The sequence below is a fragment of the Vulpes vulpes genome, chromosome 11, assembly GCF_048418805.1.
Source record: "Vulpes vulpes isolate BD-2025 chromosome 11, VulVul3, whole genome shotgun sequence".
Lineage (NCBI taxonomy): Eukaryota > Metazoa > Chordata > Mammalia > Carnivora > Canidae > Vulpes > Vulpes vulpes.
Genome location: NC_132790.1, coordinates 60,159,172 through 60,185,999, shown reverse-complemented (window position 1 = coordinate 60,185,999; position 26,828 = coordinate 60,159,172). Strand labels below are relative to the sequence as shown.

At 39.2% G+C, this 26,828-nt stretch overlaps 1 protein-coding gene across 3 annotated transcripts in view; it reads right to left on the bottom strand.

The window, feature by feature from the left end:
- MYRIP (myosin VIIA and Rab interacting protein) overlaps window positions 1-26,828 on the bottom strand; it is a 366,004-nt gene that overhangs the window by 291,423 nt on the left and 47,753 nt on the right. For all 3 annotated transcript variants that reach the window (XM_072726528.1, XM_026000964.2, XM_072726530.1), the window contains exon 2: window positions 16,296-16,439. In XM_072726528.1, the coding sequence (XP_072582629.1) occupies window positions 16,296-16,405 (110 nt within the window). In that variant the 5' untranslated portion in view covers window positions 16,406-16,439. The remainder of the gene's footprint in view (window positions 1-16,295; window positions 16,440-26,828) is intronic.

Here is a 26,828-nt window from a genome sequence, read left to right as displayed (position 1 = left end):
CTCCACTTTCCAGAAGCAGAAGTCAGCCAGCTGTTGGCATCTGTACAATGTCCCTAGAGTTGGGCTAAGATATCCCACATGAATATGTATGAATTTCATAACAAAGGATGCAAATTCATTGCTCAATGTTCAAAATCAAATCCCTTAAAAAACAAATTTATTTTAAATTTATTTGATTATTTCTATTTAAACAATACAGTGAGTTTAAATATTCTCTTGAAAATAGGTGAGGGCTGTGGAGTGTTGTTCTCCTGACATTTAACTGCACTGCAAAACAAAGACTAAACAAGAGACACATTGTCATGATTGAGGAAACAGGATGAGACTGCCAGTACTCACTTACTGTGCTGCTTTATGTAACACGCTTAACTCCTGGGGACTTAGATCCCTCATTTATAAATTGAGCAGGTTATACTTGAATTCAGAACTGATTTTTAAGTTCTACTTTAGCTCTTAAGCCCATTGCTTATTCTAGAATATTTTCTCCCTACTTCAGAGAGGAAATTAACATTTGATAATGTCAGTTCTCAAAGTAAAGCTTTTCTAACCAGAGGCATCTTTTGCCATTCTCAATAATGGCAACAGTGGACCAGAATCACTTCTGTGTCAGATGGTTTTTGAGCACATTAGCAATTTTGAGGCCTTTAATGGCACATTAGAGCAGAGTGTCTTTAGAGTAAAGGGACTACAGGACGGGGACTGGCCCATACAATGCATGAAGATACAGCCCAGGACAGAGGCTCTGCCAACTACGGAACTGTGTGTGTGTGATATGCAAGATTTTGGAAACCACATTCATGACAGAAATGTTTCTCCAGAAGAAAACAAACACTCTCAGTGGCTACATCTAATGTCAATTAATTCTGCTGGGGTGCCTGTATGTGTACAAAGCTTCTACTTTGTATTTAAAAGCTTCCCTTTCATATTTAAACTGTCAAAGCAGAAAGTGTGATTTTTCTTATAAATCTACTCTTCATGGGCCCACTGAGCCATTTTCTACTTCATATAGAAATACTTTGTTTCTATAATGAGAAAGAAAAGAAGCCACTGAACAGTCCTACAGAAGGTATGTAGGGAAACAAAAACTACATAGAATAACTTCCCTAAATAAAAAAGCATTGGAGTGTCCAAATCTGAAGAATCTCCTTTGGACACGGTGGGTCAGTATTCAAGTGAATTTTAAAAATGAAGAGAGATATCAAAGGTCCAAATAATTAGTATTTTTTTTGAAAGACAAATATAATTACACCCATATATGGAATTTATGAAACAAAATTTAAACTAACTGGAATTTAAATTAAAACTTTTTTTAAAAGGTCCAAATAATTAAACATTGGCTATAAAATAAGCACTAGCAGATCCTTCTACTTATTGAGATTTATTTAATAACAAAAAAAAAGAAAAGAAAAAGAAAGTACCTTGTTTTAGGAAAAGCCAAGCCACAAAACCATTCAAATGTATTAAACATATATGAAAATATAAATGTAACTATAATGATTTAATTCCTGCACCAGATGAACCAGCTAGGAGCAAGCCACTAACAGCTCTCCTGAGTCCTTTCTATGTTCCAAGCAGTGTCCATAGGACTGTTCATTATTAACTCATGGAAACCTCTCAACCTCCAGACAGGCACCCCCATCATTCTTACTGCACAGTGGGAAAAGCAGAGGCACAAAAGATGAAGGAACATGCCTGAGGTCATACGTCAGGTGAGGATTCTTTGGCTATAAAGCAAACCAACATTGATTAATTCCTTAGCTCTTATATTTTCAACAAGACATGTAGTATAGTTGAGCATCAGGCATTACATACTACCCTCATGCTTTTGCTCTGAGGTTCATGTAAAATGAATAAATACTGTGTGAAGGAAAGAAGATCAAAAATATAGTCAACAGTGAATCTTAGAATTTTCTCTCCTTCTCTCACCACATATACCCAAAGCATGGTAGAGAGTGTAGGCTATTATGATCTACTTTGGGACCACACACAGATGTTTTTTATGCTTTCATAGGAATAGAAGCTTCTAGAATTTGGTTCTGGACTCACCCAGTTGGATAAACCTGGCTGTAGGGAAACCACCCCAGGAGGGGAAGGAGAAGGCAAGAAAGAAAGGGGGAGGGCAGAAGGGCAAGGGAAGGCAAGGCCACATGGCAAAAGCCTAGGGCCTGCAGAAATGTAGATCCTCTTGTGGCTCAGAGATGCAGCTCAGGGACACAAACCACAGCCATTAAGCAGTCAGACTGGGACCTTGCCTACACCTTGGTTCTGGGCAGGGCAGAGATCTGGTGGATCAGGCAAGAACGCTCTGGTAGGCTCCAGCACTGGTAAGTAGGGGAGTGGGGTAGGGGATCCTGTAGATGGGATTCTGAGAACAATGTAAAACCACATCTGTCTAACCAGGGACCAGGAGGAGCCCTGGGAAGTGAGGAAGCACAGGCTCCAAGTATATTCTTGACATGGAATGGGGCAAAGTCACAGCCCAGCCCATCTCATGCTGACTGAGGGATGGGCCCTGGTGACTGTGAGATGCTCAACCCAGAAGACAGAAGGCAAGGAAAGCATTACACGATGGGAGATGACCAGGGGTAACCAGCACAGCTACATTTGGGAAGCCTGGTAGAGGCCAAGGAGATACTCCATTCCAGAACTAATTCCAAAGGCAGTCAGAATCAAAGACCCTGCCAACCTCCTGGACATGTTAACATGTTGGGACCCAGAATCTGGTTAGACACATAAGAGCTAGGCACTCTGGCTTTAGCCTGAGGCATGGGGAGAAGAATCACTGAGGCCAGGGCATTTGAGTCCTAGGCCTACATACGTTACTAGTTAAAGCAGAATAGAGCCTGTGAGTCAGGCCAGCAGGGGCCAGGGTGAGCAGCAGAGTGCTGGGACTCAGGGTGCTGAGGCTCAGCTCTTCATGGAATTGTTCCAGTTTCCAGCAAAGGAATCTCTACACTGGGCCAGGAGTCTCCCATCTGGGAGAAGGAGCTCATTTTAAGTCACCTGTGAATCAGACAGGTTGTTCATGAACCTCCTTACAAATCTATCAGATTAGGAACTGCTGGCTTTAGGAACTGGTGAGGAGGGAAGGCAGCCAGCGGCCACCGAGAAACTGAAGAAGTTCATGGAACAAGGAAGCTGTCATGCAAGCAGCACAGCATAGAACGAGGAAGTATGAGAAAGTCCGACCTCCATGCTGCCCATGGAGGGTTGGTTCCCATTCACCAACTCTGTGTTTCTGGTGAAACAATGTTGTACGTACCTAAGAAGAAGAAAGCTGCTTTTACAATGGCTGAGAAACTTTCCTCCTTAATCTCTTTCAAATCCTGAATTCTGTGCACACCTAATGCCTTCTGCAGCCAGAGGTCTAAGGAATGAAGGTCAGGCTAAGAATTTGTGCCAGAAAGCTTTATCACAGCCCAGCAGAGCTGAGGCTCTGACATTTGCAGTGGAAAAGTAAATATGATCAGGAACTAAAAACCACAAAAGCAACCTCTTAAGAAACTGTTATTAAAGAATGGGGGATTATGGAGAGAATATATCCAGAATCTACAAATTAGTAACTACTAATCTGTGAAGGGCTGCAAGTTTAAAAGTGAGTAAGAGCTTTAGTTATCATTCCCTTTCTTCTTTTTGCAGCATCAAACTCTCCTAGTCATTCCTAAAGGCAAGCCCCACAGGTAAATATATGGTAACTTACAATTTTATGGTACCAGAGACATTACACAAATTATGAATATAAGGCCATTCTAAAGTCACATATTATTTCAAAAGTCACGACATACTTGGTCAACCATTAACTTCAAAGAAACATCAAAGGGTTTATTCCATCCTGAGATGTGCAAACTCTGCAGTAAATATGGCACACACACAATGTACTTTCCTTTTAAACTATACACTGAGGCCAGAACCAGGGCATTATTCAGAATCACCTTCACATGACAGAGATGACAATATTTCATAGCAAAGGTCAATTTACAATTAGGTAGCTAAGACATTAACTGGATACTTCAGATACCTAAAAACCTCATATAGAAAAGCACTAGCCCCAAATAAAATTGATGAAGAAAGCTTACTTTTTGGTCTTATAAATTCCAAACTGCTTAATCTAGCATTTGAAACCAGTGTTGTCCAATAAAAACATAATGTGAATGGAACCATGTATATAAAGTATTGTCATAGTCACATTTTTAAAAAGTAAAAAAAGGTAAAATTAATTTTAATTATATGTTTTATTTTAGATGTAATTTGGACACATTTCCATTTGTTTTCAATATAAAAATTATTAATGATATATTTCATATCCTCTTTTTCATACTAGAGCTTTGAAATCTAGAGTGTATTTTATGCCTGGACTACATCTCAATTTGAGCAAGCCATATTTGAAGTGCTGAATGCCACAGGAGGCTAATGACTACTGTAATGTCCCAATTATCCCTCCCCATATCCTAAGTGAAACCTTACTCGTTCCCCATTCCTGCAATACCCCAGGTTTCAGTAAGCACAGGTACCAGATTTTCCACAATGGCCTTAATTTCCCCTACTCTGCCCCATGGTGCCTGGATGCCCCTTATCTCAATGCCAAGGCTGTGCACTATCTGCCATACTAGTTACTGGACCTAGCTCTGGGGTGATGCAACCTGGGTTTGAATTTACCTCTCACTATGTGCAACCTGAGTAAGTTACTTAACATGTTTCTTGGTCCTCAGTTTCCCCATTTTGGCAATGGATAAGAAAAGCATTTTTCCAAGGGTTGCCAGGAATAAGAGGTGATGTTCCTGGAATAGCACACTCTATTCCATGAGATTACAAACAGTGGAAGTAGAACTACTGTCTTCATCCCCAGCACCCCATAGGTCCTGATGTGGGGTTGAGAAAACGTGCTGTTTTCTATCCTTATTACTTTCCCCAGGATGCTCCCAGACATGGGTTTCAATGCAGTTAAAAAGTCCTGTTCATCTTCAAGAATCAGATCAAAACTTACCCCTCTTGAGGAAATCTTTCCTTTTTCCTACCTCCCACTGAAAGGCAAGTATCCCTATAGATCTGCCTTGATGTTTTTATTTCTTGCTCTCTAAAGCATCCCAATTATACATTAAGACTTAGCCCACCTTCTGGACTCTTCTGTAAGAGTCAAGGCATTTATTAAAATTGTTAATCTCTCCCCTCTTGCCCCCTGGTGTTTCCTGCCCTTCATGTTTGCCCAGGACAGTCCTGACATTAAGTCCATGATTTTGAGATAAATGAATTCACAGCTCTGATTTAGTATATTTGGCTTTTTTGAATTACTAAAACCCCCAATAATAATTTAAAAAGGAGATTTTTTTTTTAAATTTTGGGAGGTCCCCTCTAGCTTTGAGATTGATCCTCTACACCTTCCCTTCCCCTTTCCCTTTTGAGGTCCCCACACCTGCCTCCACAGATTTCCAGGCTCTCTCCTGGTATCTCCCAGTTCTGACTACTGGGCCTGCCTCCATCACAAAGTGACTCTCAAACAGAGCTATGCCAGGCCTTCCACTCCACTCAAAAACATACCTGCTCTGGATCTATCCTTTGAGGGTTCAGCCAGGTGACTGGCTGGCTAATCTGATCTACTAGCAGAGAGCAAGGAATTCCTGCTGTCCCTTCCCAGATGGAAGATTCATTAACTAGACAGGTTAATGCCGCAGTGTCAGTGTGGAATCCCAAGAGCTACAAAGGGCCAGTGCAGAGATGTTGTGCAGGGGCATTTGGTGAATGCTGTTATTACATAAACCGTAGGGCACATTTATTCCAGCTGGGGAAAGACAAGGCCATCTGACTTCCAGCTTCACAGAAGGATAGAACCAGGAGTATTTGTTAATTCATTAGATCAATTTAAGTGTCCCTACAAAAGACACTGAGAACAAAGGCATTTTACTCCATGAAAAAGAAACTTCTTGAAAAATTAAGTTCTTATAATAAAATTTTAATTTGTTTAAAATTAAAATGAATTTTGAATGAAGAAAGATCACTAACTCATTTTATTAAAAGCACTGTGTTCTTTCTTCTTAAGAAAAATGGTGATTAATCCTCAAAGGCGTGTCTGTATAACAGACTAGAAACAAACTATTTCTAGTTCGGGGATGTACTTCACTTCCTTACCATAGTTCTTCTACGTGCCTGACAGCTCTGACTTATTTCTTCACAACTCTTAGACCTGATTCTTGGGAGGTGGAATGCTGCCCTCACCCCAGGTGGCAAAGCAGTGCAGGTCCTATTAGAGAGTAAGCAATTGAGACCATCAAGGCAGCAAGAAGCAGGTCCCCAGATGTATTTGGTTCTCCTTCCTTAACACAGGGAAGGGGGGGATTGGAAGCTTGCATACAATCATCACCAAGCCTCTCAGAAAAAAACAGGCAGGGAGTGCTGTGCCACCGCCATCTCGCTCCTTCCCTCCCTTCCTTCCCCTGGCCTGGCCCAGCCCGGCCCCACAGTCTGTGGTAAGCTTAAGTACACTGTCAGTTCAGCAAACCCTGACAATTAATGGCCAGTTGCAGTTACAGGAAATCATTTCATTACCTCTAACCCCTGCTCCACCACAGACCATGTCCACTAGAGCACCAGCAAATCTTTGGAAGATATCCAGATGCTAACTAGCTTCTGGCAAGCATGTATTCAATGAGAAATTTTAAAGACTGTGACCTTCTCATAAATACCTTCAGGACTCAGTCTGAACACCAGAGTACTCTGTAATTAACAGTCACTTTAAAACTACTTTATAAACATGCCTGACAATATAAAATCATAGGGTACAACTATGATTCTACTGTGCATCTGGAGATCTTTCCATGGTATCTTCTACTACATCAGGGGCTAAATGGAAGAAGACCAGGAGCCCTTTATCAGGAACCTCAGGTCCTGGCCAGACTTTACCACTATCTGCCCATGCACCTTCCAAGCCTGCTTCTTCAGCAGCCAAGATGGGGTATAATGAATACTTGGGTCCCTCTGAGCTCCCAGAAACTATTAGTCAAAGAATACTAGAGTATATTGCTATACCAAGTAAACCCCAAGGCCTCAGTGACTTAACCCAACAAAAGTTTATTTCCTTGTCAAATGAAATCCCCTGCTGGTCATCAGAAACTCTTCCACTGAATGTCTTAGATATCAGGCTCCATCCATCTGGTGATGCCATGTCTCAACATGAGACCTCCATGGCCCCCACAGCAGGCAGGAGGGTAGGGAGGAATATTAGCTTTTAAATGCCTTGGTCTAGCAATGATACATACCCTTTCTCCCACAGCCTATTGGCTGGACCTAGTTACAAGGCCTTGACCTAACTGCAGTGAAGGCTGGGAAATGTGCAAGAACACATGAGATATTTGGTGAATAACTCTCCATCTCCACCATACAGAAGACATTTCATTTATTTATTTTACTAATTTAATCTGTTTATCTGAGCAGACATTAACAGAACATCATGATATGCTACATTACAGAAGAAAAAAGTTCTTACAATTAAGTATGCCAGAAACACAGAAAGGCAGATGGAGAGAAGGGAACACGAAGCCAAGTGCCCAATACTAAAGCAAACACAGCCCCTGAGTAGAGACAATATGCAAGCCTGTGGCCGTGCCCTTTGTGGGCTACCACAAGGAGACTGGCATACTTCAGTGGATGCCAGGCCTCCTGGATCTGAGTCACTCGGGAAGCATGGGAGTCCATCAAAGAAGGCACCAAGACTTGGCCATCCCCACCCTCAGCCATACTGCACTATGGTGGTCTGTCTGCAGTCTGCCTACAGAAGCTATATTTAGCACTTCTTCCTCAATCACGGCCTCACTCCTCCCCTTAAGGTTTTATTGCTGCCATAAAGGATGTCATCAAAATCCTGGCTGGTCCAAAACTTCCATGGGTGCCTGTTGCCAGCCTCAGAGCTGCTATAGATACCAGAACAATCCTGCCTGGGGTTCCCACACTCCCGCTGTCCCCAGAAACTCAAATTTTAAGAAATAAAGTGGTTGGGTAAGACTTTTAGAATAGCATGGCCTTCAATGCAACATATACATCTAGCTATTTTTTTCTAATCTATAAAGATTTTTTAAGAGTTGCAAAACCGAGGAAAGAAAGGAAGAGAGAAACTTCATATGCTGATGATGAATTTCATCAGCTGCTAGGGCACACCGTTGCCGATAGTGTTGAATATCCTGAGTTTTTAATATGAATTAATTTATTATTCTCATTGAATAATGTGTCCTGTGTATATACAATATACCTAACCCTGTTTACTCTGTCAAAAAGACCAACACTAGAAGCAGAGAAGGCAATTCAGCAAAGAATTGCTGAATGTAGAAACCTTAAATTCATGAGAGGGTGTGTCTCTATGGGGGCATCAGTGATGCCTGGAATTATGAAACCTGGGGACGGATCTAAGACAGTGAGAACAGGATCCATTGCATGGGTTGCCTTCTCCCCAGAGGCTCTATCCACAGAGGTAAAGTGAAAGTCAGGGCAGACTTTCCAAAAATGTCAACTTTCCTGAGGATAGGACAATGTTCATGTACAGTAATGACCGGCCTCTTCTGGACTCATTTTGACCTCCAAGGCTCAGAGGCTGGGTAACAAGCCTAAGATAAGAAATGGTAGAAGGATTCACGCCCACATCTGTCTGACCAAGAGGGTTCATGTTGCATGTTGGAGTGCTCTTCATCTCTATATCTTCCCCAGGGTCCTCGCAGTCCTGACTAGCAAATCCAGATGACAGACTAAGCAAACACTTAGCAGCCTCTCCTCCTTCCCAAGACTACTTCAAAATGACAGCAAAGAAATAAAAGTGCAATTAATTTATAAAAGTAAAGAGAAAAGGAGGAGAACAATCAGCCACCTACAGATTTCAGTGAAGTTCTAAAAAAGAAGGAGGGAGCACAGACAATATGTTCAATCATAATTACTTCAGGGCTGCTTATTGATTTTCAACATTAGAGTCAACTTCTGAAAAAAAACCAGAGAGGCTCAAATATGTTTGCAGAAAAGCCTTTGAATGCCCTCAACTTTGGATATGTAAGAGTAAAGGTACTGCAGGGACAGATGTGAGATAAAGAGAGTGGAAGGAGGGGTAGAGGGAAGGCAGGGGTGCCAATATGCACATTTGCACTGTCAGAATCAGGAAGGAATAGCAAAAGTTGATGAAATGAGACTCAAAGGTTTCTGTATATTGTTTAAGGTTGAAAGATGCAAGAGTCCATCAAAATCATAGAAGAGAACACAGGCAACACCCTTTTTGAACTTGGCCACAGTAACTTCTTGCAAGATACATCCACAAAGGCAAAAGAAACAAAAGCAAAAATGAACTATTGGGACTTCATCAAGATAAGAAGCTTTTGCACAGCAAAGGATACAGTCAACAAAACTCAAAGACAACCTACAGAATGGGAGAAGATATTTGCAAATGACATATCAGATAAAGGGCTAGTTTCCAAGATCTATAAAGAACTTATTAAACTCAACACCAAAGAAACAAACAATCCAATCATGAAATGGGCAAAAGACATGAAGAGAAATCTCACAGAGGAAGACATGGACATGGCCAACATGCACATGAGAAAATGCTCCGCATCACTTGCCATCAGGGAAATATAAATCAAAACCACAATGAGATACCACCTCACACCAGTGAGAATGGGGAAAATTAACAAGGCAGGAAACCACAAATGTTGGAGAGGATGCGGAGAAAAGGGAACCCTCTTACACTGTTGGTGGGAATGTGAACTGGTGCAGCCACTCTGGAAAACTGTGTGGAGGTTCCTCAAAGAGTTAAAAATAGACCTGCCCTACGACCCAGCAATTGCACTGTTGGGGATTTACCTCAAAGATTCAGATGCAATGAAACATCGGGACACCTGCACCCCGATGTTTCTAGCAGCAATGGCCACAATAGCCAAACTGTGGAAGGAGCCTCGGTGTCCATCGAAAGATGAATGGATAAAGAAGATGTGGTTTATGTATACAATGGAATATTACTCAGCCATTAGAAACGACAAATACCCACCATTTGCTTCAACGTGGATGGAACTGGAGGGTATTATGCTGAGTGAAATAAGTCAATCGGAGAAGGACAAACAGTGTATGTTCTCATTCATTTGGGGAATATAAATAATAGTGAAAGGGAATATAAAGGAAGGGAAAAGAAATGTTGGGAAATATCAGGAAGGGAGACAGAACATAAAGACTCCTAACTCTGGGAAACGAACTAGGGGTGGTGGAAGGGGAGGAGGGCGGGTGTTGGAGGGGAATGGGTGACGGGCACTGAGGCGGACACTTGACGGGATGAACACTGGGTGTTTTTCTGTATGTTGGTAAATTGAACACCAATAAAAATTAATTAAAAAAAAAAAGAAAGATGACTAACAGAAAACCAAGCCAAAAATAATGCAAGAAATATCAAGAAACAAGAGGTAATGGTAGCAAGTGAGTAAAACCCTAATCATTCAGAGCAAAGAACTAAAAGAACATCTAAAATTAATTAATCAAGAAAGAGCAACATAAGAATGCTTTTCAGGTTTACAGAGGTAATGCCAGGAAGACGAAGAACTAAGAACAAAACATTTCAACAGGGAGCAGGGGACATGTACTTTTCATTATAAGGTCTTCTTCACCACTTTGCTTTTTACTATTTGCATGAAATAATCTGATAAAAAAGAAAAACAAGGAATAAAATTAACCAAGAATAATGAGTATTTCTATACATTTACCTGATTAGATAAGGTCCCTGGAGGTGGGAGCAGGAATCAACATGTCTTTTGTTCTCCAAAATACTCTATCAATAGCTTTAGTGCTGTTTTCTATCTTGGAGAAATGCAATCATCACTCACTCTACTAAACTTGTACATAAGTTCCTCTCCACTGTCTGATACTGCATGTCTACCATTCTCAGTCCTGTCCAGTCCTTGATCTTTGCCCAAACAGTCCCACTATATATACAGTACAGGCTTTAATGGGATTACATGTTCAACACCCTGTATCTCCAGTGCTGGGAAAGCACATAATATTAATGATATGGGGTCCACAGAATCACATTATATAGTAAGACCTATGAGTGTGCATATACACAGAAGTTGATATATACATTCCAGTTGTGATGTGACTGTCCCCATTATAAGCTGTGGGGGCAGGAATGGGTGTGGAGAACAGGACTCTTCTCACTGTTCCCTGGGAGTTCTAGAAAAAAAAAATGGTAGCTACAAGACTTCCCACAGTGCTTTTCTCCACTCACCTGCCATGACAATAGTGCTGTCCCTTCTGCATGTGCTAAAATATCCTACCAATCTAAATACATGGTTTTTGGAAAGAAAAAGGAACACATAAGTTATGGATTATAAAAATGCTTCACTATTTAAAGGGAGGCCAATGGAACAAATTATAAAAAAAAAGGACCTTCTTAGAGGAAAAATACAACAAAATTAACTTCCAGGGATGGCTCAGTCAGTTGAACATTCGACTCTTGATTTGGGCTCAGGTCTTGATCTCAGGTCATGAGATCAAGCCTTGTGTCACCCTCTGCACTGAGAGTGAGTCTGCTTGAGGTTCTCTCTCCCTCTCCCTCTGCCCGCCCACACCCACCTCACTTGTACTCACTCTCTCTTAAAAAGCAAAACAAACTAAGCCCCATCTCTAACTCTGCCTGACTACAAGAATAACAAGTCAAAACTATTCCCACAGACATCCAGTACCACTCTTGCTTTCTGATTTAAGTCAGAAGTCATGACAAAATTGACTTTCAATTCAAAATGGTTAAATTAATGAGTGGATACTGTTTCCATTCTGATTTGAAGACATTCACTGTGAAAAGACTTTTTTAAAAAGACCATTGGATATTTTTACTGGATATTAGAGGACATTAAGGAATTATTTAACTTTGTTAGCTATTAAAATGCATTATGCTATGTAAGACAATGCTTTTTCTGAGATTCATGATGAAGTATTGTTGTTGAGGTAAAACAACACTATGTCTGCAACTGGCTTTGGATGCTGATAGTTGCTATAGCTGGTGTGGACACACAGTGGTTTTGTTATACTTTCTACTTAGGCGCAGCTCCCAAAGACCTAATAATTCTACCTCTAAGAATTTGCTCAAGTAAAATGAAAACATAGTCCACACAAAGACCTGTACAAGAATGTTTACAGCAGCTTTGTTCATAATATCTAAAAACTATAAATGGTACAATTAATAACAGGAGAATGGGTCCGCAAGCTGTGGCAGCATGGAACACACCATAGAGCAATACCCAGTAACAAAAAGGAACTAATTGTGGATGCACATCACAACATGGGCAAATCTCAAAGGCATCATACTGAGGGAAAAAAAATGCAGATCCTAAAGAGTGAGATAGAAATCAAAACACTTGCTACCACTGAGGCATGAGGACTGACTGGATGGACTCCTGTGAGGATTCAATAACATAAATTTGCAGAGTACCTAGGACAATGCCAGTACATAGTGCTGCTTTACACCTTTTAGTTCTCTTTTTGTGCATTCATTTCAATGACCTAATTGTGCTGAATTCTTCAGCCCCACTATCTCTTATGTTCTGAGGACATTTAATTCACACTTTCGTCACCTATTTATTCACTACACTTTATGTCCACACTGAAGATCATTAGAAACAATGCATAACTTCTACACCTAAGAGCTACCCTCATGAAAGTTCACCAGAGAAACTAGGTTAAAATAAAAAAAAAGTTGGCCAGAATGAAAGACATGTAATTCAATATAAAACTTTAAAATTAAAAATCTTCCATTTGAGTCTTATGTTCATTAAAGCAAATATTAAAGAATTTAAAAATGCCTGCTATAATACAGCTTCCTATACTCTTCCATGCACCCTAAATCCAAGCAATAGATGAGGAAAATGTTTGATTATTTCAGTGGTTTTGAGGTGGTGTTGTCTCAACCTCTTCGTATCCAATAGTAAGGTCCTATGCCAAAATTATCAGAGTTTGAGAGGCACCCGTGGAGGCATGGTGACTGGGCGGTGGGAAGAGGGACAGTAGTGATGACTGTCTTCAGAGGAAAATCATCCACTCCCAGGACCAGACGAGGTGCTATGTCACTCCTCTTTAGGCACTGATGGCTTCATGTATCATTCTTTCCTCAACACATGCAGGTCTTTGTGACCATGTATTTGTATGGAACTGCAGCAGAGCCACTGACTGCTGGCCACTAAGACCACATGACGAAAGAGAAAGATGATGTCCACCTTATCAAGCTACTGCAATGGCAACTTCACTGCATTTAAAACTCTTCTCCTCAAACCAAGCCATAAAGCAACTTTTCTACATAGACCAGCACGTGACTCCAGTGGAGCTGAGGCAAGTGTCCACAATTGGAAGACACTAAATAAGTTCTTGGCTTACCCATATTTGAGTTTCCAGGAGATGAAGAATGATACACAGATGGTCTTAATGATTCCTAGGAAATATTAAGACTGATTCTTCAAGGAATGCATAAAGTTGGCCATAGAGATTGACAGACAATCTACATTTATCCATCTGTTCCACAGATATTTAGGGCATGTCTATTATGTGTGAGGCCCAGTGCCCAGAGCTGGGGACACAAAAATGAGAGAGACATGCTTCTTGTTGATGGTCCTAGTGAGGACAGAAACTGAATAATGCAGGAGAAACACATATTGCCATGCTGGAATTGGTCTCAATGTAAATTAATGGTCACAAATTCCAAACAGTGGCTCTGCTTACTCTCCTGCTCTTCGGTGACCATTTCAATTACAAATTTTTTTTTATCTCTGGCTTGGATTTCCCATTTGAACTCTAGACACAAATATGCAAACTCCAACTTGACATCTCTACTTGGATGTCTAAAAATGATCTCAAGTTGAAGATGCATAAAATAGAGCTCTCAGTTCCAGCTGCTAGCCAATCTCTGCTTTTCTGTCTTCTCCACTCCGTGAAAGGCAACTTCATTTTCCCAGTCGCCCAAGCCATAAAACTCATAGTCCTCCTTGAATCTGTTCTCTCTTACATTGCCTATCCCAATAAGGAAATGCAAGTCCTGTTGGCTCTACCTCTGATATGTATCCAGGATCTGACCATCACTTACCACTCCACTACCCCTCCCTGGCTCTGAGAAAGCACAATCTTTCACCTGCACTGCTGCCCTCTATCAATTCCTCTGCTGCTTGTCCTGCCTTTCTATGATGCTTTCCCCACTGAGCAGCCACGTTCTATAAAGCAGATGTCAGGTCATGTCACTCCTGTACTAAAAACTCTGATTTCTCAGCCTAGAGTAAGATTCGGAGCTTTCCCACAGATTCACTACTCACTACATGGTCTGGGCTCACACTATTGCTGAGACTTCATTCTATACTACACTTCCCTGGCTCTCTCCCTCCTAGACCCTCAGAAAAAATGCATGTTCTTGAGTCAGAAATCTGACATCTGTGGTTCCCTCTGCCATACTTGATGTCACCCCAGATAGCAGCACAGCCCCCTCTCTCGCTTCTTTCGGATCTTTGCCCAAACGTCCCGAGAGAGGTCTTTCCTGAGCAGCCCACAGAAAAACAGCACCTGCCACCCCACACCAGGTTCTTCCCCTTCCCTGTTTTTTTTTTTTCATGACTCTCATCACTATCGAATATGTATAAATACATATTTTTGTTCATTTCTTCTCTCTCTCCTCCCTCTAGAGCAGCACTATCTAGTAGAAATATAATGTGAGACATATGCATAATTTTGAATTTTCTAGTAGCCATAGTAAATAAAATAAAAAGAAACAGAGGAAATTGTCAACTTGTAATATTTTTTGGTTAATCTTATATAGCTAAAACATGAGCACTTCAAAGTAAAATCAATATAAAATTATTAATAAGATATGATATATTTTTTGGTACTAAATTTGAAATCTGGTGTGTATGTTACACTTACAGTGCATCCCAATTCAGGCTCACCACATTTTAAGTGCTTGGTCACCACCCTTGATTGGTGGCTCTGGTATTCATCAGCTCAGCTCTGGAATATAAACTCCATGGAGCAAAGAATAATTTTGCTTACCATGTACCCAACAGCTTGAACAGTGCCAGGCACATGGTTTGCAAATCAATTAATTATTTAATTAACAGAGGGTTATTTTTTTTGTCGTCTTCTCTCTAATAAGCACATATTGAATATGTACAATATAAGAAACAAACAAAACGTGGTAAAAAATAAAGACTATTATACCACAGTGCTTTTAATCTAGTAAGGGAGGCAATGCTGTAAAGAAACAGAAAGTCTGAGGTATCCCAAGGGAAAAGGAAAACAACCTACACCAATTTTAAGCTGAGTGGGAAAGGACCTGGTTGGGGCTCAGACGTGGCACAACCCTGGCTAGTTGGAGGAGTGGAGAAAGAAGATTATATAGATTATGGCAACGCCCAGGATGACAGTGATAAAAGCTAGACTCAGGGAAGGTCAGGGAAAGATGGTCAGGAGGCAGAATCAACAGTGCCTGGCCCAGCCCTGTTCAGGGTCCAAGTCAGGGGAAGAATTACAAATACTGGGGTGTTGAGCTCAGTGGCTAAGGAAGAAAATGATGTCCTGATGAACTCATGCAATCCTGAGAGATAACAGACTGATGAATGAGGGCAGCTAATGATGACTTATCATCTAGTTCCAACACCCAGACCCAATATAACCTCATTTCAATCACTCTGACTTCTTCCACATTTAGATATTTCTACCCTACTGAGCAGCAATGCTATTTCCCAGAACATTCTACAAGGATGTGCCAACTGGAGAGTCAGAAGGGCCCCTTTCTGGGCCTCAGTTTCCTCCTCTATGAAATTAGGAGGGTGGTGCTGGGCCAGGTGATTGCAGCCTGGTCTAGTGGGCCCTTTCCCTGTCCCATGTCTTCAGTGCTCTTTTCCTGTACCACAGGAGCTGAGCTCTCTAGCAGAAGACTGTACAGGTGTGAGTATAACTCTCTCAAGAATTGTTCACCTAACACTCTGGTTCTTCTTCAGTAATATCTGCCAACATGAAAATTAAAGCCAAGAGCAAGCTCACAACAGACACTGTCATCACAAACTTCCTACAGCTAAAAGTGCAGGGGGTGAGCTGCACAAAGAAAACCTTGAAGCACAGTGGGAACAGTCACATTTCTGAACTGACATGGTGTTGAGCACTAAAGCTGAACCTTTCTACAAAGGAAAGGGCATTCTTCCTGTAAACAGACATGGGTGTGTATGTGACATAAAGCCTTCAAACTTTGGGCTAGCAGCAAGCAATACTCTCGGAAAAGCTGTCTCATGGTACCCAGGAGGGCAACAGAAGCATCTCACCTCAGCCGTTCTTCCTCTTTTTTTCGAAGATTGAAGTCTCGCTGAACCACCTGGAGAACATGCTCCGTTTCATCATCTGTCAGACCAGACAGATCCAGCTTCCTTCCCATGATTTAATACAAAACACAGATGGTGATGCAAGACCTAAGAAATCAAGGAGAAACCACAAATTGAGGGCAAGATGAAAGCTCTACAGGGACAAAAATCAACCCACTTTGGTTTTTTGGTTTGTTTTTTAAAGATTTTATTTACTTGAGGGGGCACCTGGGTGGCTCAGTGGTTGAGCGACTGTCTTCAACTCAGGTCATGATCCCAGGGTTCAGGGATCAAGTCCTCCATCAGACTTCCTGTGAGGAGCCCTCTGCCTATGTCTCGGTCTCTCTCTCTGCGTCTCTCATGAATAAATAAATAAGATCTTTTAAAAAAAAGAGATTGTATTTATTTGAGAGACAGAGTGAGTGAGAGAGAGCACATGAGCAGGGACAGAGGGAGAAGCAGATTTCCCCACTAAGCAAGGAGTCCAATGCAGGGCTCGATCCCAGGATCTGGGGATCATGACTTGAGCCAAAGGCAGATGCTTAACCATCTGAACCACCCTGGTATCTCCTCCATTTTGTTATTAACACAGAATTAATACAGCTTGAGCTAAGGTAGTATCTTGCTCTGCTCTCATAGTCAATAAACATTTACAGACAATTTTGGCAAGGCTGCAGAGAAAGAGAGAAGGTAACTGAGTATCTGCCAGTTTTATTCATCCCACCCAATGCTTAAGTTAGAAAAAAAATTATAAATCACTTTTTTTCAACACAATGAAGCATACAGAGGGCTAGTGTGGATTACCACAAAATGCCAAAGACAGGATCCAAAAATTCTAAATTTTTGTGACTTGCAGTTTTAAATTCTAAGTATTGTAATAATTGCAAAATAAAATAAATTATAATACTCTTTTAAATATCCCATATATACGATATTCCTTTAATTTTCATCATGTGGCCATAAAATATAAACTAGAAATCGATAAACTCTGTTCTGCAAAAGGAGAAAATATAGTAAAATAATCTTATTTAGCCATTTCTCAGCAGTAGAAAAGATAGTATTTTAAAGGAGCACCTTCCAGCAGTGCTTACCTAGAAATTATGGGAAACTATGTTTTTAAAAGTGATTTTAAATGAATGGCTGCACCCAGGTATAAAATAAAATGCACAATTCTGGAAAATTGCCTAGAACTGACAACCATCATAAACACAAATGCAACTATCCTCAATAAAGTATTAGCGGAATCAATCCAGCAAGATTCCAAAAAGATTATTATATATGATGACTAAGTGGATTTTCTAAGCAATTCCAGATTAGTTCAACATTCAAAACTCAACCAGTATAATTCACCACATTCACAGAATAAAATGAAAAAATCATATGATCGATGCCCATTTATGACAGAAGCCCTCTGCAAACTAAAACTACAAGGAAATTTCCTCCATTATATAAAGGGCATTTTCAGGAAAAAGAACAAAAGAACATCTAAATTAAAATTAACATCATATGCAATGATGACAGAGGGCATTCTTTGTGATGAGTACTGGGTGTTGCATATAAGTGATGAATCATTGAATTCTACTCCAGAAATCAATATTGCTGTATGTTAACTAACAACATTTAAATAAATAAACAAACAAGCAAACAAACAAACTAGAAGTGCAGCAATTAAAAAAAAAAAAGGACTGAATGCTCTCCCTTAAGATCAGGAACATGGCTTGAACATCCACTCTCATTACCTTTACTCATTATGGAAGGTCTTTATTAAAAAGCTACATTAATTAAGACAGAGTAGTACTGCCATATAGGTAGGTGTATTAGTTTGCCAAGGCTGCTATAGACTAGAGTGGTTTGAACTCAAAATTAATCTGAGTACCATAGACTAGGTGGTTTGAACACCAGAATTAATCTTTTCACAGGTCTGGAGACTAGAAGTCTGAGATCAAGGTATTGACAAAGTTGGGTTCTTCTGAGGCTTCTCTCCTTGTCTTGGGAGATGGCTATCTTCTCCCCAAGTCTTCCCATGGTCTTCCCTCTGTACATGTCAATGTCTAAATCTCTTTCTTTTTTAAAGATTTTATTTATTTACTTGAGAGAGGGAGAGAGAGAGCGCACGCGCACAGAAGGAGAGGGAGAAGCAGACCCCTGCGAGCAGAGAGCCTGATGTGGGGCTTGATCCTAGAACCGTAGGATCATGACCTGGGCCACAGGAAGACACTTTAACTGACTGAGCCCCCCAGGTGCCCCTTAAATTTCTTAGTATAGGGGCACCAGTAATACTGGATTCTGGTCCACCCTAATAACCTCATTGTAACCTAACTCTCTTTTTAAATATCCTATCTCCAAATACAGTCACAATTTGAATTACAACATTCAACATTCATGACCTCAACATTTTGGAATGACACAACTCAGACCACAACCTTTCATGTTTTGGTTCCCCAAATTCATGTCTTCTCACATGTAATATATATTCAGGCCATCCCAGCAGCCACAAAAGTCTTAGCCCATTCCAGCTTCAACTCTAAGTAAGTAATCTCCTCTAAATATCATCTAACTTAGGTACAGGTGAGCTGTGAGCAATATTCATCCAGAGGTAAAATTATTTTCCAGGGGTAAACCTGTGAAACCTGGCAAGTTATCTGCTTCCAAAATGCTATATGTAGGAGAGGCACTGGATTGACGTTCCCATTCTATATGGGAGAAACTAGAAAGAAGAAAGGAGTCTTGGGTCTCAAGCAAGTCTGAGGGCAGAACAAATTCCATTAGATTTTTAAGGCTCAAGAATAATTCTCTTCTTCTGTGCCTAGCAGAGTGGCTCTACCTTCTGAGCCAACCAGGTTGGCTATCCCACCCCCTCAGCCCTGGGTATAGCCACAGCAGCTTGGACCTCTGTAACTGAGGAAAAGAGAGTCCCACCCCATAGTGGGTGGCAGACGTAGCCCTGAGGACCTCCAAATTAATTGCCTTCAGGATATTTCTTCCCCTTTCTTGAAGGATAACACATGTGTGTAGCCAGATAGCTCTATTGGCCAGGCCTGTAGAATCTCAAAGGGCCACCAGCCTTCATTTCATCCTGTCTCAGTTTAGTCTAAACTGGCAGTGTTTCCACTGATAATAAATTCTCAAAAACTTCATTGGTTTCCCATGAAATGCACAGAAGGCCAACCCTTCAAGCAAGAGGGTCCTCTACAGCTCTTCCCTGGGTAAGCAAAGCTCCATTCCTGGTTTCTGCTGAAATGGCTGAGTTGAAATGGCTCATAATCTGTGTAGCATGTGCCTGTCCAGCCAGACCCCTGATGTTCCCTCCAATCACACTTTCTCATTTTTTGTAACATGGATAGAATGTGAACTTTCCAGATCTTTATGATCTAGATCCTTCTGCTTAACAATCCTTCTTCAATTTCTCTCTCTGCTCTTGCATTTTACTATAAGCAGCAAGGACAGACCAAGTTGTGCTTCAACACTTTGCTCGGACATCTCCTCAGCTAAATACCCAAATCTATCACTTACAAGTTCTACCTTCCACAAAACACTGGAACACAATCTGACCAAATTCTCTCCTACTTTATAAAGAAAGGATCCAATTCCTCTACTTCTAATAACGTGTTCCTCATTTCTGTCTGAGACCTCACCAGAAGTACCTTTAATATTCATATTTTTACCACCTTTCTATTCACAATGATACCTGTATTCTCTCAGATGATAGCAGCTCTCTCTCCAGCCTCCTCTCTTTTTCCCAAGCCCTCAGCATACACCTTTACCATCCATATTTCCACCAACAGTCTTCTCAAAGCAACCTCGGCTTTTTCTAGCATGCGCCTCAGGACATTTCCACCTCCACCCATTAGCCACTTCCAAAGCCACTTGCACATGTTTACATAGAAATGGCAAATACACATATGAAAAGATGCTTAATTTCATCGGTAATTACAGAATTGCAAATCAAAGCCACATTTCACACTCACCGAAATAAAAAGTCTTTATCAAGTGTTGACAGGAATTGGGACAATGGGAGCTTTCATATGGTGTATATAAACTGGTGCAATTGCTTTGTGACAGGAGTATCAAAGTTTATGATGCACCTTACTTAGGAACTGGCATTTCTGCCACCTCTGAGTATATTCCTCCAATATAATCTTGCAAATATACTCCAAGAGATAGGAATTTGGTTAGAGCACATGAAATTTCTAAATCTGTACCATTCCAATTTATAAAAATGCCTATTTCATGTCGTTCAACCTAACAGAAGACATTAACAGCAGTCACATTCAAAAATGCAAAAAGTCAAACAAATCAAATAAAACCTGGAAACCACCCTGAATATCCGTAAATGAGAGGAGGATAAATGGTGTATATGTGTGTCATAATAGAGTTCTCTACTGCAGTAAAAAAGAACACACTGTAGATATACCCATCAACATGAGTGAATCTTAAAAACATAATGTTGAGACAGAAAATCATGTCATCGGTACATACATGTGCAGCAGGCACACATTATAATCCTTTTTATAAAAAGTTCAAAAATTTGGAAAGCCAAAGCATGTGTTTTTTAGGAATAAATATGCAAAAACTATAAAGAACAAGATGGGGCCTCTGAAGAGGAGAAAAGATTTGTTTGCAGATAATCACACAGAGGCTTCACAGCTGTCACTGGAAAGACATAGTAAGTACTGTCTTTTATAAGAAGGTACTACTTATTATTACTACTATTGTATTAAGTAATAATTATTATTAACATTTTATTACTTATTGTTATTACTATTATTATGAAAAGATTCAAGTTGTTTCTGTCTGTAAGGTATTTTTCATAAGCATAAAGTAAACCTAACATTAAACAAAACTAATCTAATTTCATCATAATTATAGCAAATATTTGAAACACTGTCCAAGGAATATACTGAGAAGTATAATAAAGATGATGACAATGATTTTGGTAAATATGTTAAGAAGATGAAAAGTACAGCATGCAGAATGTGGTCAATAATATTTTAATAACACTGTGTGGTGACAGATGGTGACAACATTCGTCATGGTGAGCACTGAGTAATGTAACAGAACTGTCAAATCACTACATTGTACACCTGAAATTAATATAACACTGTAGGTCAACTATACTTCAAAAATAAAAATTTTTAAGTTGCTAATGATTTTGATAGATCCACCATTATTGGTTGAACACTTACTATGTTCCAGATGCTTTGGCATTTCATACATGTATGTATATGTATATATATACACACATTTGATATTTTTAACTCCCACAAAATTCTACAGGGAACTACAACCACTGTTACTACTCACAGATGAGAAAGTATAGACTCATAGTTACATGTTCTGACTGTAAGATAAATAATGAATGACAGCTAAGGTCTGACTGTGTTTAAAGTCCATACCTTTACTCCACACACAGGCCTTCCTGTGAGATGCAGAAGGAAACTCTGGACCTCAGGTTTTCATACTTGGAGTCCAGAGTTCCCTACCATGTCCTAGCATGTGAAAGGTAAGAACAGGAACTCCCATTACTCGGTTGCTATTCAGGCAAGGTGACCTGCCCTTTTAGTTTCCAAATAATGGCAATAAACACAGAGAACGGACAAGTTTCCATCATTAAAAGTCTTCTGTTAAATGATTTAAAGCCTCATACTTGTACAATGCAAACCAACTTCAAGATTTAACCAACAAATCACAACAGGAATCCCAGCTATTTTTAAAATATTTTTTCACGCCACTTATGCTATTGGTCAAAAGTAAATCTGTGGTCCACTTTGCTCATGTGATGTTGGGGTTGGGGGGTAGGGGCAGGGTGGGTGGGGAGACAGTCTAGTTCACCTGCTGGTCTGCAAAAGTAAATTAGAAGTAAGGCTCCACTTTTAGGCTGCATGGCAAAGGGGAAGCTCCTTAAGATGCCATCTTCAAGTTCCCTCAATGAGCAGGAAGAAACAGATCAGAGGGCACAAGGAAAATGCAGACTGATTCCTTCCTTCAGAATACCCCATTATAGGTGATAATGGCACCCTGGAGTTTCCCCCCAAGGTGATATATCTGTCCCCTTCACTTCACTTCACCCGCTTTTGGTTTCTGAGAATTCTATATGAACTTCTAAGATGTGCAGTTAGTGAAAGACAGAAGTGGCAGCTTTGATCATCTCAAACCTAGAAATAATGATCAGGACTCAAAAGGGATAAATGGTTTCTGTAAAGATATAAACAAAGTAGCTCTAAATGGACAAGGCAGAGAACAATGAGAAAACCCTTTGGGGAAATGAGGAAAGCATCTTCCTTTTCTACAGTAAACATGATTAGATTTCCTGTACAACAGAGATAGCATCTCAGGGCTAGAGAAGCCTCACGTCCAGGAATCACAGGTCACTTAGGTATGGAGCCTTCATTTATAGATGAGAGAGGGTAAGCACAGAAGGAAGTGGATTCCCCATGACACAAAGCTGGTTCAGAAAGTCCTGGCTTCTAGAACAGTGCTTTCCCTCCTTGATCTCTCGGGCTTATACCTAACTAAGATGGCAGCAGAGAGAATACAATATTGTATTATCACATACTTTTGGTGAACTGCATGCTGTATATTTCATTTGATTCCTTCCCTTAAAAGGTCACAAAATTCTTTCCTTTAATACATTTCTATGGGTACAAAATATTCCATTGTGTGGCTGTACCACAACTTAAGCAATCATACTTGCATACTTTCTGTTTATTTCCAATGTTTTTCTACCATAAATAACACTAACACCTTTATACATATTTACTTGCACATCCTTGAAGAAAATTCTTAGATTGAATGGCTGGTTCAATGTTTAGGCACATTTGATAATTACTGCCAGATTGCCATGAAAATGTTTACTCTTGTCTTCCTCCTACTAGGATATATGAGTGCCTGTGTTCCTCAACTCTTATTAAATGAAAATGGAAAGTTATTATAATTGGTAGTGCTTTGGTCACTAGTTATTTGGAATGTTTCATTACACTGTGTTTTGAACCTTGATACTTGTGGAATTGCCTTTTCTTATGAACTTTGCAATTTTATATTTTAGAGAATTTTATATATTTCTTAGTATTTTTTAAAGGAAAGGAGACAGAACATAAAGACTCCTACCTCTGGGAAACGAACTAGGGGTGGTGGAAGGGGAGGAGGGCGGGTGTTGGAGGGGAATGGGTGACGGGCACTGAGGCGGACACTTGACGGGATGAGCACTGGGTGTTTTTCTGTATGTTGGTAAATTGAACACCAATAAAAATTAATTTAAAAAAAAATAAAAAATAAATAAAGGACACTTAACATATTAAAATAGTCATCCATCCTGTTGTCCCCAGATTGTCCCTTGCCTTTTAATTGTATTCATCTTGTGTTTTGCTATGTGAACTTGCTTGTTTTATGCAGTAAAATGTTGGGTGTTGTTTTTGTTATCAAGTTTTCATAAGCTTCTACCTATTCTCAATTCCTTTACGAGAATACCTAATACTATAAAGATGGCAGATTTTCCCCCAAATTAACAGATTCATTAAAAAAAATGGTCAATAAATAATTCATGGGAATTTTTATTCCTAACTTGATAAAAAGGTTTCAAAGTTCACCTGGAGACATAAATGGATAGTGTTAGCCAGACAATTAGAAGGAACAATAATGAGAGGTGATTTGCAATACTAGGTTTTAAGGTGTGTCACTCACATGAGATCAGCTGGTAGATCACCAGCTCAGGGCAGGTCAGGAAAGAAAGGCCCAAGAAAGACCCATCTGTGTCTGTGTGTCTGTGTATGTATGTATGTATGTATGTATCTATTTATTTCTTCATGGGTCATTTAAGTCAGATAGATTGGTTTATAAATATTTGGGATAGTTGACAAATCACATCAGGTCTATGAGGTTTCTAAGGCCATTTGTTAGTGAGTTAAAGAAACTAAAGTTATTAAAAAGAAATGAAGAGTAAAATGGAAAATATATTGCTGAGATGAAAAAGCATTTGGTGTATAGCAGCACTATTAATAATTCACCCAAACTGGGAGTTATGCAAATACCCTTCAATAGAAGTATAAATTATGGTATATTCACCAGTGGAATACTACATAGCAATAAGCACAAGTAAACTACAAATACATATGACAGTATGAATGAATCTCATGAATATTCTTCTGAGGAAAATAAGATAGACACAGAGAGAAAATAGTGATGATTCCAATTATACAAAGTTCAAAATCAGGCAAAACTATTCTACAGTGTTAGAAGCAGGAGAGTCTTCATCACTGAGCAGGAAAACAGTGACTAAAAAGAGTAAAGCTGAGGAACTGGTAACATTGTTTCCTGATCTGGGTGCTAGTTATATAGATGTATTCAATTTGTGAAAATCCACTGAAGTATACACTTTTGATTTATGTATGACATGGTTCAATAAAAAGCAAAAAATATAGTATGAATAGTAAAATCCTATGTAATTAGATAAACTACAAATACACTGAAAGATAATCACAAGAAATATTACCAACAGTTACCTCTGAGTGGTAAAATTTCATAAATGCAATTTTTAAAAAATGTACTTTTGGGTGTTTTTTCCCTTCTACAATAAACAGTTTGAAAAATTAAACAAATGCCCATTAAGCATATGTATGAGGATAGTCTCCTCAATGCTATTTACAATAGAAAATTTGTTTAAGCAACAGAAATATTTAATGTTGGATCCCTGGGGGGCTCAGCAGTTTAGCGCCTGCCTTCAGCCCAGGGCATGATCCTGGAGTCCCGGGATCAAGTCCCACATCAGGCTCCCTGCACGGAGCCTGCTTCTCCCTCTGCCTGTGTCTCTGCCTCTCTCTCTCTCTGTGTGTCTCTCATGAATAAATAAATAAAATTTTTAATAAAAAAAAAGAAAAAGAAATATTTAATGTTAGACCACTGGTTAAATTTGCTATGATATATCTCTGCTAGGATACTAACATGCTATAAAAATGACAAATTTTTAAAATATGATATATTACTGACATGGAAATATAATATACTTTTATTTATTGTATTGTATAAATACAATATAAAAATGATATATTACTGACATGGAAAAATATTCACAACATATTTATGAATGAAACATTACAGACTGAAGAACAATATTAAGTGATCTCGTTCTGTTATTCTAAAAAAAAAGTGTGTGAATTCCATTAAAAAAAAATAGAATAATAAATCATATGCCAAATGTTCACAGTTGTTATTATTTCCGGGTTATTGTATTTCTTATAAATTTTAGTTATTTTTTAATGTTTTTTTCTTTTTATGTTTTCCAATTTTCCCACAATGAACATGGATTACTTTCTGATGAAAAACAAATGTTATTTTGAACACTAATAAAAGCCAGTAATAACTTTACAAGAGTAGCTCAAGTTTATAATATAATAAATGGTCTTGACATTACAAGAGGATCACAATAACTAAAATGTCAAAGGAGAAGCCTGATATTATCATATTCGAGGGGACAGCCTGAAAACTGTTCACTACTCAATTATATTTTATTTCACATCAGTTTATAGCTGCAAAAACCCTAAAACAAGAAGAGATACAATACCAATCACTAAAAAAAAAAAAAATCCCATTTTTTGTCAAGGTCATGAAATAGTGCCTGATAGATACTCTATTTAAACTTCAGCTGATAAATAACTAATATGAATTCAGTTTCCTATTATGTTCTAAGAATCAAAGAATTATATCTTGAGACTTGGAAAACTTTCAAAAACCTGATGATGAGCAAAGGATAATTAGAAAATTCAGTGTTTATTACAAAAATGGGTAAACCCTTTCAATCTCAATAGGCCAAAAAATTAAAAGTTCAGCCTGAGGCCATATGTAAACAGTATAATTATCAAAATTTGGAGAACAGAAAACCCACCTATAAAAGAGTTGGGGTCTTACTTATGAAACCATGCAACCCATTCAAGACTGAACTGTGTTTTAATTCTGTGCTTGGTCAAATTTGATTACAGCAGCTTAGAAAAGAACCAAAACAAACTCTCATCATACTCAGCCTCCATTTGAAGGTTTACCATGTGACACAAATAGCAGTGTGTTCACATGCATTTACCCAACTTTCACAAGACGTTATGGGAGAGGTATTTTATTGCAAGCATTAGAGAAAAAGTGACTTGCATCAGCCACCCTGGAAGTAAACCAGAAGGTAGGTTATAACAAAGTGGTAGAAGCCTGACAGCAGTTGTTCATGAGTGATTTTTATATTTTCAAAGTTCTCTACAGCGATAAATGACTCATAACTTTAAAGTTAGAAGACCTCAAAAAAAAAAAAAAAAAAAAAAGAAGAAGACCTCAAAAAAGGTAGAATTATCTATACTATTCCTGGCTAGAATAACAAACATGCGGAAGGACACTGACACTTCTACAGGAAACTTGTCAGTACATACCTTATAAATGAAAAGAAAAAAAAGGAACTCCAAAGATATTAAGTGCATACATAATGGAAAGTTCATCATAAAAGGTCAGTGTTTACACAAGTAA